The 17,428-nt window shown below is 48.2% G+C and overlaps 2 protein-coding genes across 5 annotated transcripts; both read right to left on the bottom strand.

Annotated features, from left to right (window-relative positions):
• PRPF3 (pre-mRNA processing factor 3) lies at nt 1-10,619 on the bottom strand. 3 transcript variants are annotated; one of them, XM_072983774.2, is made up of 17 exons: nt 10,463-10,619; nt 9,393-9,559; nt 9,037-9,167; nt 8,200-8,346; nt 7,609-7,692; nt 6,928-7,148; nt 6,603-6,653; nt 5,881-6,187; nt 4,978-5,144; nt 4,350-4,432; nt 3,675-3,818; nt 3,427-3,526; nt 2,766-2,879; nt 2,530-2,648; nt 1,769-1,852; nt 1,520-1,581; nt 1-822 (listed from the first exon to the last, which is right to left on the bottom strand). In XM_072983774.2, the coding sequence occupies exons 2-17, from the start codon at nt 9,535-9,537 to the stop codon at nt 676-678; spliced, it is 2,106 nt and encodes a 701-aa protein (XP_072839875.1). In that variant the 5' UTR covers nt 9,538-9,559; nt 10,463-10,619; the 3' UTR covers nt 1-675. The 3 variants fall into 3 exon arrangements, with proteins under 3 accessions (XP_072839875.1, XP_072839873.1, XP_072839876.1); XM_072983772.2 differs by having other exon boundaries at nt 5,881-6,197; nt 6,607-6,653; XM_072983775.2 differs by lacking the exon at nt 6,603-6,653.
• A 1,078-nt stretch (nt 10,620-11,697) lies between these two features.
• On the bottom strand, nt 11,698-16,414 carry MRPS21 (mitochondrial ribosomal protein S21). Of its 2 annotated transcripts, none has more exons than XM_078382173.1 (3): nt 16,273-16,414; nt 15,105-15,265; nt 11,698-12,414 (listed from the first exon to the last, which is right to left on the bottom strand). In XM_078382173.1, exons 2-3 carry the CDS (start codon nt 15,185-15,187, stop codon nt 12,234-12,236), a joined length of 264 nt encoding a protein of 87 aa, XP_078238299.1. In that variant the 5' UTR covers nt 15,188-15,265; nt 16,273-16,414; the 3' UTR covers nt 11,698-12,233. The 2 variants fall into 2 exon arrangements, with proteins under 2 accessions (XP_078238299.1, XP_078238298.1); XM_078382172.1 differs by having other exon boundaries at nt 15,105-15,266; nt 16,276-16,386.
• Between the last annotated feature and the right edge of the window lie 1,014 nt (nt 16,415-17,428).

Here is a 17,428-nt window from a genome sequence, read left to right as displayed (position 1 = left end):
TTGTTCTTGTTTCTAAGCTTTTTAGCAAAAAAAAGTTTATTATGTAAATATAGGATGCGGGCTAAATCCCCAGCTCCTATTGCCAGCTGTACAAGGTGGCACGTTGTGTTCTGCACCCTCACATCCATCAGAATGAGTCCCTCCTACATGGCTCCATCGTCTCTCTTCTTCTTCCTGTTCTTCCTTTGCACACAGAGACACCTTGTTTTTGTTGCCTAGTATTCAAATAAAACTATTGAACTGGAAACAAAGAGGAAGCAAAACAGGAACAAACAAACAAAAAAGAAAAAAAACGGGGGTGGGGGGCACTGTGCACCTTTAGAGACCAAAGAGCCCAACAATTTCCTTTTGCTGCCATTTCCACAGGCTCGAAGATGAATTCTCCGCAGACAGCATGAGGGCAAAGCTGAAGCTTACACACCAAGATCCACAAACGGATGCAGTCCATTAAAAAAAAAAATCCAAGTTTTGATCTGTTTCTGAAAAATATTTCTTTTAATTGCACGCACTGTACTGTACTTGGGTGAAAGGGTTTGACGGGAGAAAAGGGAAGAGGGGGCTCTCTATGTCCAAGGTCTCAGCTCAGTTCTTGCTTGTAATAGCGAACACTCACCCCCACCTCCACCCACCCACCCAAAAAAAAATGCTCGAAGGGGGGGCTGATGGAAAAGGCCTTCAGTCTGTGGATTCTAACACGGACTCGCTCAGAGCCAGGTCCCAGTAATGCTCCGCGCTGTGTTTTTTAAAGTGTTCCCGTGCCATGTTTTCAGTGGGGCACTGCTTGAATTTCATGTCTCCAAAGCTGCGCTCTTTCGCTGTACCCTGAAAAGTCAGAGAGAGAAGCCGAGGTGAGGTTAAAAGCAAAGAGGCAGGCTTCAAACTGCAACAAAATCCCAAGGTTTGTGAGATTCTGAAGGACCTGAAATACTGAGGGGCCCAAGATGTGGCAGCAGGAAGGGTGCAGGAAACATAACAAAATAACTTTGGGTAGAAGCGTTCTTTCAAAGAATGGCTTTCCCTGCATTATGAACAATATTATTTTAGGTAAGCATCTCAAGTATTTTACCCTAATGGGTTTTTCTCCCCACTTATTTTCAAACTTTTTTTGCCCCAGCTTAATTCTAAGCCACTTAAAAACTCAATTAAAGAACATGGCAACATCTGATTAGTAGGGTTACTTAAGAGATCTGGCAAAAGTCTGCCAGTTTGTTCAGAAGCGCGGGCCAATCAAACCGAGAGACAGAGAACAGGTTTCACACAAACGGATCCTCCAAGCAATCCATCGGCCCCAGGTGGAAGGTGGGCCCCCAGGTTATGAACGCATATATGTCTAGAAGGCTGTGCCATCTCATCATCCTTCAAAGGGGGACATCGCCAGAAAACACACGAAAAAAGAACCAAAAAAAGGAGAGGGCCTACTGGAACAGGGGGTTCAACTCTTGCAGAAGCCAAGGCAGCCTGGGAGCTGAGGCACAGGGGCCTCCCCTCCCACCTCATTCCATCAGCCACGCCAACATACCTCCCAAACCAGAGAGCATTTGTTTGACTTCTTCACAGACTCTTCATCAGATTCATCATCCTCTGAGGAGGGAGGAGAAGACAAAAAGATATGGGTGAACACAATCAGCAAGGAAAAAGAACAGAGACGGTTCCTGGGGCTGCCTGTATACAAAGCCCCTCTTGTGGAAGAAAACAGGCAATCGGCCTCTGGAGATAAACCACGGCTTCCACACCAGGACCCTCAAAACAGGAAGGCATGTCTTCTCACCATCTCCTTTCGTGCTTGAGGTCTGCTCGTCCCACTTTATCCGATGTAGCATGAGCCGCTTGAACTTCTTCTGCGCTTTAGGCCCTAAGGGGAAGTGGAGGAAATAAAGAAGACCTTATCAGGGAGTGTTTTAATTCATACGTTGCTGTACATCAGCCTTCAGGCCCCCAAGTGGCATCATAACGATGACAGCTTGCAGCAAGGAAATGAAGCAAGCAGCATTAGCAGATCTTCCACTGAAATAGAAACACAAGTCCTGTTTATTATCTGGGGAAATATTTGATCCTTTTTCCAAAACTCTGCCAGAACCTGCCACAATCATAATATTCTGCAGGAATGAGTTCTTTGTGTTAATTTTTGGATGACATGAAGCAGTAGCTTCTTTTCTGCTGAGCTGCGCTGGTGGGAAGACTTGGCTGGAAGGGCTAAAGGCCACAACCCCTCATGGTGGGTAATCTGGTATGGGTGGATGAACAGCAGGTGGGATCAATCCCAGGAGTGAGCAAGGCAAGAGACTGATGTGGGTAGACCGCCCCTCTTTCCTCTTCCATTCCACCACCCAGGAAAGAGAGAGGCCACACTTGCTAGCAGCTTGAAGGGTCCGGATGCGATGGTCTATTAAGCGTCACAGGTGAGCCTCCCCATAACCCCAGATCTCATACCAAGCTGTCTCGTAGGGGTGGGGGCGGTTCTCAGAACACGCAAGCCACCACCATGGGAAATTCACAGCCCCACTGACAGGAAGTCCATCCCTTTCTCACCTCCTTCTACAACCACCACGTTGACATCTTTGTGCAAAACGACAACCCCCGTGAGGTACAGCTGGCCTGCGTTTGCTTCAATTTTGAACTTCTTTGCTGGGTTGCTTAGATTCCGCACCCTGAGGGGAGACACAAGAGAAAGGCACCCCGGGATGGGGGTGGGGGTGACCAAGCTCAAAAGGGAAGGGGCAGGAACACCCCTTCAAGACGTGGGACAGACACGTGCACATACTCACCTGTAAACAGCGATATGAACCCCCTGGGAAGTATCTTCCTTTAGCTTTTTCACCTTTTTCGCTTTCCTCTGTTCCACTGTGAGCTTGCGAGCAGCATTGGCCTCTTCGTGGGCTCTGCGGAAGCAAGGAAAGGACATGCCAGGAACCAGACGGGAAGCGTTCCATGGACCCATAAACGCCTGCAGCACAGGGCTTCCCCTCAAGGGCTGGGAAAGGATTCGTGAGAACCATACATTCAAATTCCCCTCAGTGAAACCATCAGAGGGTTGCCCCGTCTCCCTTCAGAGGAGGGTCAAGTGGGTAGGCATCCTCCTGAACCATTAAGCAGAACAAAAGAATGGCACGTTTTATCCTGGGAAGCAGCTGAGCTGCTGGAACGCCACCAGCCCAAGGATACGGCGCGATCGGGGTGTGAGCTCAGGCCACCCCTGGCCACTCTCTCCTACACCACCCTGGCTCTCCCTAGACCCTTCCCGGCTTCCTTTCTGAACTTCCAAGAGGAAGATGCAGGATGTAAAAAATACAAGAACAAGGATAAGATCAACAGGTTTTAAGAAGAACTTTTACTCTAAGGGCAATAAGAAAGAAGAGGAATAAGAGTAAGGAATTTAAAAATAACTCAATAAATAAATGTATGTATATATATATACACCAGCCCTACTTCTGCCTCTTCGCCATCTGGGCTCGCACATGGGCCTCTACTTTGGTTGGGTCCTGAACAGCTTCCGTTCCAAGAACTCGCATCAAATTTGAGATTCGTACTGCAGCAGAGGAAAAAACAAACAAACACGCACCAGCATTCAGAGGGACAAGGCTGACATGTGGCATCTCTTCCTTAAAACAAACAAACAAACAAGAAAACCCCCAACAACAACAACAGCTGCCGTGCGTGTGCCAGGAAGAGCCTACCTTTGGGCTCGGGAGGCGGCATGAGGCCCAGCCGCACTTTCTCCTGCAGCTCCTTCTGGGCTTCCCGGCGGGTCTGGCGCCGCAATTTCTTCTGCTCTTTTTTGGTTAGGTAGACCCCCAGCGTCACTGGCGTGTCGCTATCCACTGGGGCAGACAGAGGAGAGGAAAGGAAACGGAACAGAAAGTCAAGCGGCCGACAGAAGCAGGAATTCCTGCTCTCAGGAGGGAAAAAAAACGCAGGCAAGGGCAGACTGGTTATGAGACCGATTTCAAAACCGGTGTTCTGCTGCTACCTTTTATTGACTACATGAAAGAGAATATTCATTTTTACATTTCAGCTACTCTCTCCTCAAGAAGGGCAGATCCTGTGTAGCTCCTTTTTGAAAAACATTCTGCTTTGAGGCTTCTGATCTCAGGAAGATGACAGCCAGAATCCAAGGATGACAGTGTCAAAGATGCACATAGGGGTCTGGGGGGTGATTTTTGGGAGGTGGGGGTGGGGGAAGGGATGAACTTCCAAAGGGAAGAGTCTTCTCATCAAACCACTTTGTATTGCCTGCAATGGCTCTAAGCACCCTCTCTTATGCTCCGCTCATTGGAATTAAAAGCGGGTCGTCCCACTGGCTCCTCAGCCAGGAACCTTCTCTGGTGCAGAACCCAAACTGAAGCACTTACCTGGAGGGTTCAACTGAGCTGGGTGTTCCACCAGGTTTGTGATGCCAAAGTAGTCTTCTCTTTTAAGAAAATCATCAGCTTTTCTAAAGAGCACAAAGGAAAGAATGGGCACTTGTTAAAAGGCCTAAGATGATCTACGCTAGAACAGGGAAGTAAAGCTTCACGTCTCTCATCCCTGCACACTGTAAAGCTATTCTCCTCGCCCTACAAAAAGGTGGTGGGCTTGACAGCACTGCGGGCAGAGACAAGCAAATTTTTTTTCTACAAATTAATTTCAATAAGTACATTTTGTGGCATGGATTTTGAAGGATCAGAAACTCTGAAGGGAGATTTGTTTCTTTTTTTAAACAACTAGTTAGGTGTTTTGTGCTTTGTTTCTCACACAGAAAGGACACTGGTTCTGCAGAGAAGACCACATGGCCAAATAACAAAAAACCTCAAGGAGAAAAATAATAGAGCTCCTTGTCTCGAGGAAGGGAGGTGAGGAATCCCATGGGTCTGAGAATTTTTTTTGACTGAGACATCTGGCCAAGTCGAGACAGATGAAATGCATGAAAATGAAGCCCCAGGTGCTTATTGTCGCCTTCCCTCCACAGGAATCACATGACCAAGCAGCCCGGAAACTTACACGTCAATGCCGTTGGGGATGATATATGAGTCCCACCACTCCACCTCCGGAATGTCCCCTTCTTTGAGCTCCTTTTTAGGGGTGATAAGAGCCAGCTTGGTCGAAGTGTGGATGCCCGTCTTCTTGGCAGCCTGTGAGATCTCAGCCTGCAGTTTTTCTAACTGGGCCTGCCAACCACACAAGCATTTTCAGGAACAGAGCAGAACAAAGAAAAGAAAAAAAAACCTTTGAAAAACAGTTTGGCCTGGAGGTGAGGGCATGAATTTTCTTGGCTGGAGTTTCTTGCAGTCCCAAGAAGGATGCTGCTGGAAAACGCCCCAAGCCAGGTGGGCCTGATCCTGCCCTTCTGTCTCTAGCGTGAGGCTTAGGAAGAGCTACTCACCTAGTGAGCAGCAATGTTAATCTCCCAAATAACTCTTTCTTTTTGTTTCTGACTACAGGACTCGAATGCCAGTGGGCTGAGGCTAGGCTTCCCTTGCGTTCTACTCTCTTAGAACAGGGGTGAGCAATGTCAGCAGGTCCCCAATGAATTCTGTCTTCCTAGATCCAGCCACAGGCTACACCCCCAAGAGTAATGAAATTCGAGGATGCCAAGGGCTCTAAATGCCCTTTAAAGGTCCTTCTGCCCAAAGTATGCAAATAACCCACAGTTGAATATTTAAACCCAAATGGTGTTTGTTTTCAGCAGTGGCTCCTCCTTTTTTCACTGCAAAACACTACAAGCCATTTCAAGCCAGCGAGATGCTTGTGTTTCCAGCCAGTGGGGAAAATTTAGCAGCCTAGTTTTCAGGGGTGCTTGAGGGGGGCTTGCAAGAAAACAGCCACCGGCAGGAAGGTTCCCACCCATCCTGCTCTGTCTGTCTAGAAGAAAGCAACCCTTCCCATCCCCCTAAGCGGCCCTACCTTCGTCCGCAACCTCTGGGCGATTTTTTCAAACTTGCCCTTGTCGTGAAACTTGAAGGTCCTCTTCGGCCGCTGAGCTGGGGCGATGGAGACCCGGGGGTCGAAGTACGTGTTGGACTCCATGTCCTCGGAGGGCTTCTCCTTGAGCTGCTGCTTAAACTGCTCCCTCTTCACAGCCCGGATGTTGGCCTTGAGGGTGGGCATGCGGTGCGTCAGCTCAATCTCCTTGCCGGTGGCGTCGACGGTGCGCCCTTGCTCGTCCAGGATCAGCGGCGTTGGCTTGGTCTGGTCCTTCAGCTCAACTTTCCTGGGCCAAGACATCCCAAACACAACTTTGGTTACAACGCAGCTCTCGTTAACTCGTCAGTGACTCCAGTGGAGGTCAGCAAACTTGGGGCCATGTCCATCCATCCTGAAGTCAAGTCTATGGAACAAGGGGTTCGGGTGTCTCCTCCCCCAACACCTCCCCACCCCCTTAGTGGTACCCTAGGAAATTGGCACCATGAAGTTGGCACCATATAAGCTTCAAGGCAGTGGAGGATAATCATCCTGAAAGAAGGCGGGTCACCACATCGATCCCTCCTCCTACAAACCTCCAGCTGTTTCTCCATCCAGGCAAGCCAAGGAAAAGAAGTCCATTTGGGACCCTGAGTGCCCGGCAGCTTCACCTCTCTGCCCCACTAAGTGCCACTACCTGCCCGCTCAAATCACCTGGAACTCACCAAGGAACGCGTGGAACTGGGGTGATGCCAAGCACTTGCCCTTCCTTGTCTCTGCAGATCCAAAGGAAGAAATTGACGGAGCCGCAGGCTATCAGACTAGACTCCACCCCTCCAGCGCGGGAGCCCTCCTGCCTAACGCAGGAGGCCGCAACGTTCTACCCAAAGACAGGAGCAGAGGGTGGAGTCTCTCGCTGGCCCGATGGCTGGGCCCACAGAACCCACCCCGACCCAAGAAGGAGAAGCCACTGGGCAGAATTCCATTCAGGGTTCACCGGGCCCTCCCTCCCTCCTCCAACACTGCTCAGCAGCACGTTGCGATACTCACGGCGGTGCGATCCCCATGGCGTGCAGGTTGGCCAAGCCCACCATGTTTGTGTTGCCAATCAGACCCGGCTTCAATGCCAGCTGAGCCTGGATCCGGGCCTGCAACTCGGCTGCTTTCCGTGCCTTCTCAATGGCGTCGTTCATGAAGGTGGCCGCTTGAGAGGGCTGGATGGTGTTGCCGATGGGGAGGCGCTCGGGCTGGGTGGTCGTTGGGGCTTTAGGCTGAGAGGCAGAGGAGAAGAAGAAGAAGAAGAAAATCCCCAGGTCATTTCTGTGAAATAGATCCTGCAATCTTTGTGAGGAAGCTTTGCAACTCTCAGCTACAAGATGCAGCCAAGAACAGGAAAACACCAGTTGAGACAAAAGTGTGGGAAAAGCAGGTGAGGGAAAGGGGAAAAGGTCGAAGAGCCTGTCCTGAAAGGCACTGGATGCCAGAAGGTTCCGCAACCCATGGGCCCTTTCCATTGTCCTTTGCAATTGTGATTCCATGGGCTGAACCCTACACTTAAGGGATCCAGTTACATTAGTAGGAGTTGCTCATCTCAAGAATTAAAGTTCACCAGAGGCCCCGCACTGAATAGTAAGGGAGTGGCATGATTTCTGCAGCCTTCAAGAGGAACAGGCATAGTGTGCATCTGGTTCTGCACGAAGTGGTTTCACTGCTAATTCCGGAAGGCTGTACCTGAGGCGCAGGTGGGCTGATAAAACTCAGCTGTTTTTTCCTTTCTTCAATCTGCCGTGTTGCTGCTTCCATCATTTGCTTGATCTAAAGAAATAAGACAGATAGCACTGGTTCTCCTTGAGTACACACAGCACTCCTCCTTGGCCCCAAACCAACCCCAGGCTCTTCTGGGCTGGACCTCCAGGGTCACCCATTCCAGAGCATCTTTCTTCCAAGGAAGAAACTGCCTGCCATTCTGATTTCTCGGATGCTTGCAGTTACGGAAAGGCTTTGATAGCACCCTCCGACTTCCACTGCTATCTTGTTCTCACAGAGAGGAAACTGTCTCATGGTAAAGGAATGACAGGTGCTCAATTGCTTTTTTTATCCTGCTCTTCTTTCTCAAAAGGCTTCCCTCCCCACGAAACAGTTCAGCCAAGAAACACTGACCTGGGCCCTTAAGGTAAAGGCCCCGTAAACATTTGTGGCTGAGCAAAGACTCCAACAGTGGCCTCTCTGGTATAATTCCAGCGCTCAGTTCATTTCGCTGGCACTCAAGATTGTTTTTTCTATATATTGGGACCAACTGTGGGCCTGCCCATCGAGGCCTACCTGCAGCTTCGTCAACATCCCTGGGCTTTCCGTTGGTGGGCCGGGGATCACCTCGGGCTCCTCCTCCACCTCTTCAAAGCGAGGGATTCGGCGCTTCTTGACTCCTGAAGACTCTTTCGATATTTCGGAGTCCTCCCCAAACACATCCTGAGGGAAAAGAACCAGAAAAGCTTGGGACAGGGACTGCTCAGAGCCAGACATCTGTGGCCAGAGGCCGGAAAGGTGACATCTGGACTATAAATCCTAAAATCCCCCATACAGATGGAGAAAAGTGAGTAGCCCCAAATTGTTACTTTTCTGTATCTCAAAAGGATAAGCCCGCTGAGCTATGCTGAACCAGCACAATTAGCTGAGTCATTTCAGTGGCTGAGGTTTCAGGGCTGTTTTTTATTTTTTAAGTTGTTGTAGGGGACAGCATGCAGCAGGTCCTGAGCAGGGGAAATCTGATCTCTGAAACTTACCCACCTCTGGGCTGCAAAGACAGGTCCTCATCCACAAGCCCGGGACACAGAACAAGTTCAAAAGAGAGGGCTAGCATTTAACATGAAACATGTAAGGACCGTGGCACGAGATACACCAGCTTCTGAGAGGCAAAGTGCAAAACATATGGAAGATCAAATGCCCATGAACCCTGAGTCTGGATGGATCAGTGGTCTCATCCAAAATGGCACTTCTTAGGAATAAGAAAAAAGGTACCCAGTCCTTCAGCTGAGGAAGAAGGTGCGTACAGTGTTTTGTTGTGGCTGGTTGCTAAACGAACAATGAGGGGAAAAAAAATCCTTTTTCCCCTTAAACTTTTAGGCATGTGGCCAAAAGCCAATCCAGACTTTGGCTCACCTTCAACTCTCTCTTCCGGTTCCGGTCGCTGTTGGACTTGGAGTGTCGGGAACTTCGCCCTTCTTCAACTGCTTCAAAGAGCTTGTCGACAAACCGCAAGGTGGAGTCATCCAGAAAGGGCTTGAGATGATCTGAGAGTTTGGAGGGGAAGGAGGTGGAATGGAGGATTTCATTTGACACATTCAATTATCAATTGGTGGGTGGGCTGGCAGATGATATCAGAAAGCGCAGGCACCTCATTCCAATACTGGTATCAAATGGACCAGCCGTCTGACCCCCTCCATAGGTACATAATAACCCAACATAAAACTGTCGCCTACTGCTTTCGGACAAAGTCAGCAGGGGAGGAAAGTTACCTGCTGCTTTCTTCTTGTCCATTCCCTTCCCTACACAGTTCAAAGCAGCTGTGACCACCGTGGGCTCTGAGAAGCCGAGGACCCGCTTTACTGTCTTCTCCACCCATGGCTTCAGTTCATCCAGCTCCCTTTTGGAGAGCGCCATCTTCAGGAGGAACGGGCTTGACCTAGAAGGAATGAAGGAGGCCAGCAGGTTAGGCAATCATCCAAGCAGCACAGCCCTCGACTCCTCATGCCTGGGGATGCCTGGAGTTTATTTCTAAAAAGCGCAATATTTCCAGGCACTGATTTAAAAGAAGAACTAAGGATCCAGACCTAATTTTTTTTTTTGGGGGGGGGAGCACAAATGGTACCGTTTCTCTTTTGGTTTTCCTATTGATGAACAAAGCACAGGTGCAACTCCTAACTGGGAAAAGCAGTGCCTCTCTCTCTCTCTCTCTCTCTCTGGCCATTAAAACAATACAGGACTGAAAAGAACTGCTGAAGAAACAGGCCAAACGCTGCTCTGCTCAGCCCCAATCCGAGCCCCATTTCCTACTTGACAGGTGAAATCAGAAAGAGCTGCAAACCCACAACGTTGGCTGAAGCTTCAACAATATTGTTGTTTGTTTAATGACAAAAGGATGGGTGGCTAAAGACCACCAGAGGATCCTGAACTTCAAATACACAGCCACGCTCCCCATCATCCCCCAGTCAGCGCAAGGGGACTAGACAGGCATCATCAGCTACAGGGTTCCGACCTGGGGATCTACAGAGGCCATCACTCTCAGGCAACACAGCGGGCGAGACACAACTGGCCTGGCCTGGCCTGGGGATCATGGGAGCCGTAGTCGAACACTCCCTTGTAGAGGGATGGAGGCAGCGGGCCCAGCCCTCCTGAAGGCTCGTTTCCCACGGAAGGGTCCGAGAAGGGGGAAGAGCCTGGGTGGGTTGGAGACCCTCCTTCCCGCGCCCCCCCCCCGAAGTGTGGGGGGACCCCCCTCTCCCCCCCTCCCCCACAGAAGGGACGCCACGCCCCCTCCTCCAGACCCACAAAGCCCCCACCCCCGCCCGCCTGGGCTCCTCCTCACCCGGCGCTCGGGCGGCCCTTCCCTCCGCCCGAATCGGTCGGCCCGGCGAGGAAGAGGCCGCGCCACCAGCGGCTCTTCCCGGACGGTCACGGAACGTCGTCGGCGCGCGGAGCGGAAGCGGAAACGCGGCAGGAGGGAGGCAGGCCGGAAGTGGCGCGGACCAGAGAGTTTCCAAGCGGCTCAGCTTTCGGGAGCCCGTCTCTCCCGCTTGGGAGGCGGGACTTCCTGTCAGGGGGAGGCGCCATTTTATCCCCGCCCGCCCTCCGGCGTAGCGACAGTGGCGTAACCATGGAGACGGCCTCGCCGTGCCTCTGATTGGGCCCTTGAAAAGTCTCTTCTCTCCCAATTTTGGAATATACGAAATTAAAAAAAAAGCATTTTAAATAACATTTCTAGGCCTCTGCTGAGCCCTGGAAGAGAGTTGCGTGTTCTTGGCCAGCCAACCGAGTATCTCTAGGTCTAAGCCTGGCCTACCTCACAGGGTTGTTGTGCAAAGCAGGGGAAACACAAGCCATATTCACACAGTGGGCTGAAGAAAACCTTGGTATAAAATGAGGCATATAATCAAACAGCACATTAAATAAATCTGTTTGGGTGGGCTCTGATCTGCCCGAGGTTGGCATGCCAAACTTTATGGCAAGACCTGTAATTTTGCCAGTACAGTTTTAACAACCCTCAGTATTGTGGCAGAATACTATACTTCAGCTGTTTGTGTAATAGTGCCACCCCTCTATCTGGCAGACACACAAAGGTCAGCAGCTTAGGAGAAAACTAATGGCCCACATGCTGTTTTGGGGAGCTGTCAACAGTGACCAGCCTATGACTTTTAAAAAAATCGCATACAAAGAGATTCCTCTGCCTTGTCACCAGTAAGTGCAACAAACAATCTACTTTTCTGAAGTACCCAAAAGCTCACGACACTCCAGGCATCTTATCGATATCGTAAAGCTATCACATAACCCTGAAATTTATATCCTGAGTAATGACACAACAATGAATAAAGAGGAAGCCTTAATAGGCGAGTGACCAAGTTGAGCTCGTTACTCCTGGCTAGAAACTGCAAAAAAGGGTGGTAAAACAGGAAAACAAAACAGAACAGTGCAGGGGTCAAATCCTGAACAATAGCCCTGATCAATGACGTTGGAATTCTGCTCTTCTTAAAGCATGCCTAGGAGAAGGATCATGTGTGGCAGCACAACAACTCTATCAGAAATAGAAATTAACACTTAAAGTGGTTTTAAGTTGTAAAAGCTTTTTATTGGCCTACAAATACATTACAACACAACTTGTGAGAGCAGGACATAAAATTAATGAGCAGAAGTATACAGTAAGGTCCTTCCTGGATTGAACAACTTCAGACTATAGGTACTTTTGTAATGATAGATGAGTACTTCATTTGGGGGGACAGGTGGGAAATGCTCCCCCTTAAAAACAATACTTGACTGTCAAAATCTAGATGAAAGCATCCTCTTATCTCATCTATTAATTCTCTCACCACAGGCTGTCTGTCCTCCTGTTTAGGAAGCATTAAAAAAAAACAAAAAAACAAAAAACGAGCTTTGTCAAAGAGATTTTTGCTGAAGTTAAGCTTGCAGTTAACCAAGGCCCGAGAATGTGTACTTGACTTTACAAATATTTAAATCTCAATAAAAGGAGAACTAATGGCAGATTCCAGAGAAATGGAAAAACTCCCCCCTTATGTCCCCCAGTTATTCAGTCAGCCACGTTGAGAAACCCATCCAGTTTCTGCTCTGCTCGCAGGCTTTCAAGTTTAGCAACCAAGCCAAGGGTCTGGACGTTTCTTCCGTATGAGAAAATTGATCTTCCGGTTCATTTCGTCATTGTAAATCCTGCGGCAAGTCTCATAAGCTTCTCGATATCTCTTCCGGCATGGCTTCTCATAATATCGGCGGCGCTTGGCCTCATCTATAATCCCATCCGTGGTTAGGATCCTGAAGGGAATGAAGGAGAGCGAGGGTAGAAATCATATTCTCAAAGAAAAATAAACCGAGACAACTTCCTCCTGGCTAAAAAGTATTCAACACACACACACACACACTTTAAAGGGGGGGGAGACTAAGTATTAATTGTTAGAAATAGATTTCTTTCCTTATAAGATGGAGATGGTGTGGTACAATGATCCAAACACTTGGGGGAGTCAGGTTCTTGTTTTGACAGAGCTGAGAATGTAATCGTCATTTTTTTATTAGCGTCATGGGTTGTGAGAATAAAGTAGGAAAGGAGATAACCAAGGAGCTCACTAGTGGAAAAGCAAAACAGAAATTTAACCCAACGCTTAACAGCAGGAAAAGAAACACAGAAGAATTTTGTTGAGTTAAAAAGGGGGAAGTTTTTCTTTAGCATAATTCAGCACAAACCCCAGAGATCTGCCTCACTGAAATGTTTGCATTCACATGGCTGTGCAGGCTGCTCACTGTTGTCAGCCTGGAACGCATGCAAGAAAAATAATCATGAATGGGCTCCAGGCCCCACCCACCAGCAGCCGATGCCCAATGAGAGCTGCTCTGAGCTCCCCCTCCACCCAGCTGCCCAGCCAATCCTGAAGCCAGAGAGACTTATGCAACCTCATGCGCACCCTTTGCCCACGGTCTCATGGGCCCGGGCTGTGAGGGAGACACATGTTTGGCTCATTGGTGAAGCCAGCCATTGAGAAGAACGTGCCGAGGACTCAGCGAAACACACATACACACACGAGTGCAGAACGGAGCACAGCAGCTGCAGCTCAAGCTATTTTTAAACTGATGGGTTGAAATCCTGAGCCAAAGGAAAAAAGGGAGTAAAGGGAGCAATAGCGGAAGCCTCCTCAGAATCCAGCTACGCACGTAGTCCCTGCTGTGATCGAAACCTCCTCACTATCTCAGGGGGAACGGTCCCCTATCCTGTTTCTTGCCGTAGGAGTCACAAAGAAAGGGGGCCAAAAACATTTCTCCCTAGAAAATAAAAAGGGGATGCTTAACTGCCCAGAGCTATCATTTCACAGGAGCCTTTTCACCCCTTCATCGTCTTTTTGGTTTCTCTCCCCTCCGGCCCACACCTTGCTCCATTTTTCAGCAAGGCAAGAAAAATATCCCATTTCACAGCAGTTTGGATGGGGCTTCCTGGGATCCCTTGGCATGCTTTCACACCTCCAGCCCCGCCCTCAGCATTTATAATGTTTCCAGGGGATGGTCCTTGCTCCAAGGTTCAAATTCCAGGCAGATGCAGTTCTTTTCTGAGGAGCACCCAGACTGCAGGCACCTCTGTTCCCCCGTCCCCATTCCATCACTGCCAAATTCACTTCAAACAAACCTCTAAATGGAGCAATTACTGTATAAACCGGTCTACAAACACACAAACCCTTTAGAGACAAAACAACAATTAAGGAAAGCTTGTCACATGAGCGGGAAATGTCCTGGACTGCAACATTTGGACCAGATGTTGTTGCACTGCAACTCCCTTTAGGTCTATCCAGCACAGAAAATAATCAGGAATGGTGGGAGTTACAGCATCTCAAGGACCACCCTTTTCCCTAATCCCAGCTTTAGCTGAAAACAAGATGTGATGTTCTTTCAGGGTACAAAAAGGAACCATCCTATCAAGCCCAGCTCTGCTTTTGGAATGTGGACATGAGCAAAAAGTACAAAGGGGAAAAATGGTCTGTTAGGAAGCCACTCAGATGAATCAGTGCACATCCCCCCCCCTCCACAAATTACCATGCAAGTGTGGGGTAGAAGAAGATACATCTTCTTCTCTCTCTCTCTCTCTCTCTCTCTCTGAAAGCAAGCAAGACCACCTTTTCATCCTCAAATGACATCAACAGTCAGTCTCATACCCGCGTGAGCAGTGGTGAACAAAATGCAACCCTTCCTTCATAAGTTGGCGGATTGCAATCAAAACCTTGCCACCCTCTCACCTCTGCTGGCTAAGGAGGGCCAAGGCAAACCGCAGCCAAATAAAACGCATCAGAGCCCATTTTGCCCACCAGCTTGCCCCGAAACAGAAGGCATTTCGGATTCTTTCCTGAATCTTGGAGAATAAACGTTCCGTTGCAGGAGACTGCAAGGGAAAAGGGGGGAAAATCTTCTGCAGGGAACTGAAGGCCAGAGGACCACATCTGAACTGTGCCAAATCGTTTTTTTCAACCCAAAGTCTTGCCTGCTCCTATAGCGATTCTTTTTAGTTCAGAGGAACAGACCTAGGCTTGTTTCCGTACCTGAAAACAGACAAATGGCTAGCTCTGTTATTGGTTAATGTTTACTATCAGAATGGGAAGATGTGCTTCCGAGATTTCCTGCCCCTTTGTTTTAAAATAATTTGGTTGGCACACTCGCTGCTCTGCCTCCAGTAGCTACGTTGCTTTGGGCGACCCCTATAAAAATGGTCCATGTTTTGTAGATATGCTGAGCCGTATGAAGACATGGCAGACACACATCCACTGCACAAGAGGTGTCTGACGATTCCCAGGACAGAGCTCCCCTTTTCTGAACATTAAAGTGACACAGAAGCACTAGTCATGTCAGTCTTTGCTGCACTGTCATTGCCCCGAGGGGCTGCCATTACCAGCAAAGGCACCCATTCCCTTCATAGAACCACTGGTGCTATTTTGGATACAGAGTTGAAGGAAAGGAAGCAACCTTTTTACCTGTGCAGAACTCGGTAGGCAGCATCCACGTTGCCGTTGGGGACCATGACTGTCCGAGCAATAAATCTCAGGTGGCGGGACATCTTAAATACAGCAGTTTCTACATAAAGGAAGTGGTGGTCGCTAGCTTCTGGTCCACGCAGAAACTCCCACTTGCACACCTGATTTTAAATAAAGAGTCCCACATCCACATGTATCAGTCTTTGAGTATTAGTGTGGTGCTTAAGTAAGCAAGACATTCTGGGTTCACCTCTTCTCTCTAATGTGGGCTAAAATTGGTAGCTGTATGCAAACCGTGATCTTTGGGCATCAGTTTCCTATATTACATGAATTATTCTGGGATGTTATACAAAAAGCCTGTGGAAAAACAGTCTTGGGCCCCTTTTTTTCCAAACTAGATTTAAAAATGGAGAGCACTCAAAACGTTCCAAAGCATCACAGATCCCATGAACAACCCTCCAGGCCACTAAATACTGCTTTTATCTGCGTCTCCTTGTAGAAATGAACATATGTCTGAATGTGATTGCTTTCGTGCCTGCATTTAGGTTGTGCAAATCACACAGGGTTAAAAACACATTCCATAATTGTGACAAAAGTACACATGGGTTAGATGGAAGACTTTCAGTCTACGCTTCGCTCTAGGGTTGTTGTTGCTTTTTTTTAATGTTGTTGCTGCTGCTGTTGGGGGGGGGTTGTACTTTTATTTTTGCTGTTTTAATAAGATAAACTGTTTAATTCTGCTTGAACATACAGTAATATGGCGTTTTAAAACCTATATTTGCTTTTTAAACATGCCGTCAGCTGCCTTGCATGCCAGTACTGGGAGAAAGGCAGGCTAACGACACCATTAAATTAAATCTATTTTTAAAAATAGCGTATTTTCTTTTCTTTCCTTATTACTAGGAAAAACATGAAGAAATTGGCGCTTATCTTTAATAACAAAATTAGAGGGTGTCATGCATCAAATCTCAACCCTCTCCCGCAAAAGAAGCGCACATTTTCCCTTCAAAAAACATCATCCCAGTTGGTCTGCGACACAAACGAAAGCCAGCCCATCCTTCCGGGCAGCAGGTCCTAATCGAGGCCGGGGATGCGCGCGGCCTACTTCTGCCCTGAGAGATGGGGACCACAAGAAAAACGCTCCGGCACCCCATCAATGACTACTTACCGGGGGGGGGGTGTCCTCCAGAAGTACTCCTCGCTCCTCTCAAAGACGGACAGACACCGAACCGGAACCGGAAACACAAGCGCCATGACCTCCTCGTTCTTCCCTTTGAGGCTTGCGGCCTAGGCTGCGTAACCATGGCAACGGGGAGTCGGGTGGGAAGGCCTACTCGGGTGATTGAGGCGTTTCACTCCGATTAAAGAGCTAGTTAGCTGGTTCTTTACTCAATGAAAAAGTTTATTAGCTTTTTAATTAAAAGTCCGTTTCTTTTCTTTGCTCCTCCTGTTCCTAAACCTCCATGATTGCTCTGTGGATGCAAGCATTGAAAATGCTAGTGTAACTGACTTTATTTATTGGCTTTGTATAGTAAATGAAGAAAAACACACTTTAAAAGACACCTTTTTTCTCATAAGTTTTTGAATTGCATCACTTGGTGCCTCCCTCTCCACCTCCGAGGCAGACCACATTTTTTGCAAAATGGCTGCCAATAAACTGCGGATTGTCAAGCTAATTTTGTGGCTTCCGTGCAGCTAACTGAATTGATAGGTGGGAGAAAGAGAGGACGCTATTATACATTTATTTGTTGCATTTATATCCTGTCTTTCCTCTGGTGAGTCCAAGCACCCTCTCTGACTTTCCTTCTCCCACTTTCTCCTGCTAACAACCCTGTGATGTAGGCCAGGCAGGCACAACATGTGAGGGACAAGCCCTCTACCCCCTATTGACTCTACACAACTCTACACCACTGACTCTCCAAGCTGGCATGAATACCCTATATTTTACGCCATATGTCTGAAGAAGTGGACTTGGCCACAAAAGCCCAAATTAAAATGCAACAGTCTTTAAGGCATCTTTTTAATTTTTATTTATTTGTGTGTGTCCCTCCCCTTCAGTTTTGCCTGATCTGCTTGCAGACAAACATAGCTTCCTCTTTTAAAACAGTCTTGTGGCACTTTAAAGACTAGCAAGTTAAAAAGAAAAATAAAGTACTGTAACATCTATTGTGAAATCTCTGAAGGACAACTTAGCTATTTGTTTTGTTGGCGGCAGAGGGAGCTATTGCCTTTCACAGCTTTGGTAAGAATTATTTTCTGTATTTTGGGAACTTTTTCCTTACAGGTGACTTCCACTGCCTTTATTTCCAATGAGGGAGCTATCA

Source organism: Pogona vitticeps, chromosome 15, assembly GCF_051106095.1.
Source record: "Pogona vitticeps strain Pit_001003342236 chromosome 15, PviZW2.1, whole genome shotgun sequence".
In the NCBI taxonomy this organism is placed as follows: domain Eukaryota; kingdom Metazoa; phylum Chordata; class Lepidosauria; order Squamata; family Agamidae; genus Pogona; species Pogona vitticeps.
This window is presented reverse-complemented; position numbering and strand designations above follow the sequence as displayed.

Coding starts and splice junctions, on each gene's coding strand:
- PRPF3 (XM_072983772.2), bottom strand. CDS start 9,537: ATGGCGCTCTCCAAAAGGGAGCTGGATGAACTGAAGCCATGGGTGGAG. Junction 8,347..9,036: donor ACCGGAAGAGAGAGTTGAAG/GTGAGCCAAAGT, acceptor CTTTTCCCTCAG/GATGTGTTTGGGGAGGACTC. Junction 1,853..2,529: donor CGTGGTGGTTGTAGAAGGAG/GTGAGAAAGGGA, acceptor ACTTCCCCTTAG/GGCCTAAAGCGCAGAAGAAG.
- MRPS21 (XM_078382172.1), bottom strand. CDS start 16,358: ATGGCGCTTGTGTTTCCGGTTCCGGTTCGGTGTCTGTCCGTCTTTGAG. Junction 15,267..16,275: donor TTCTGGAGGACACCCCCCCC/CCGGTAAGTAGT, acceptor TATTTAAAATCA/GGTGTGCAAGTGGGAGTTTC. Junction 12,415..15,104: donor GCCTACCGAGTTCTGCACAG/GTAAAAAGGTTG, acceptor CATTCCCTTCAG/GATCCTAACCACGGATGGGA.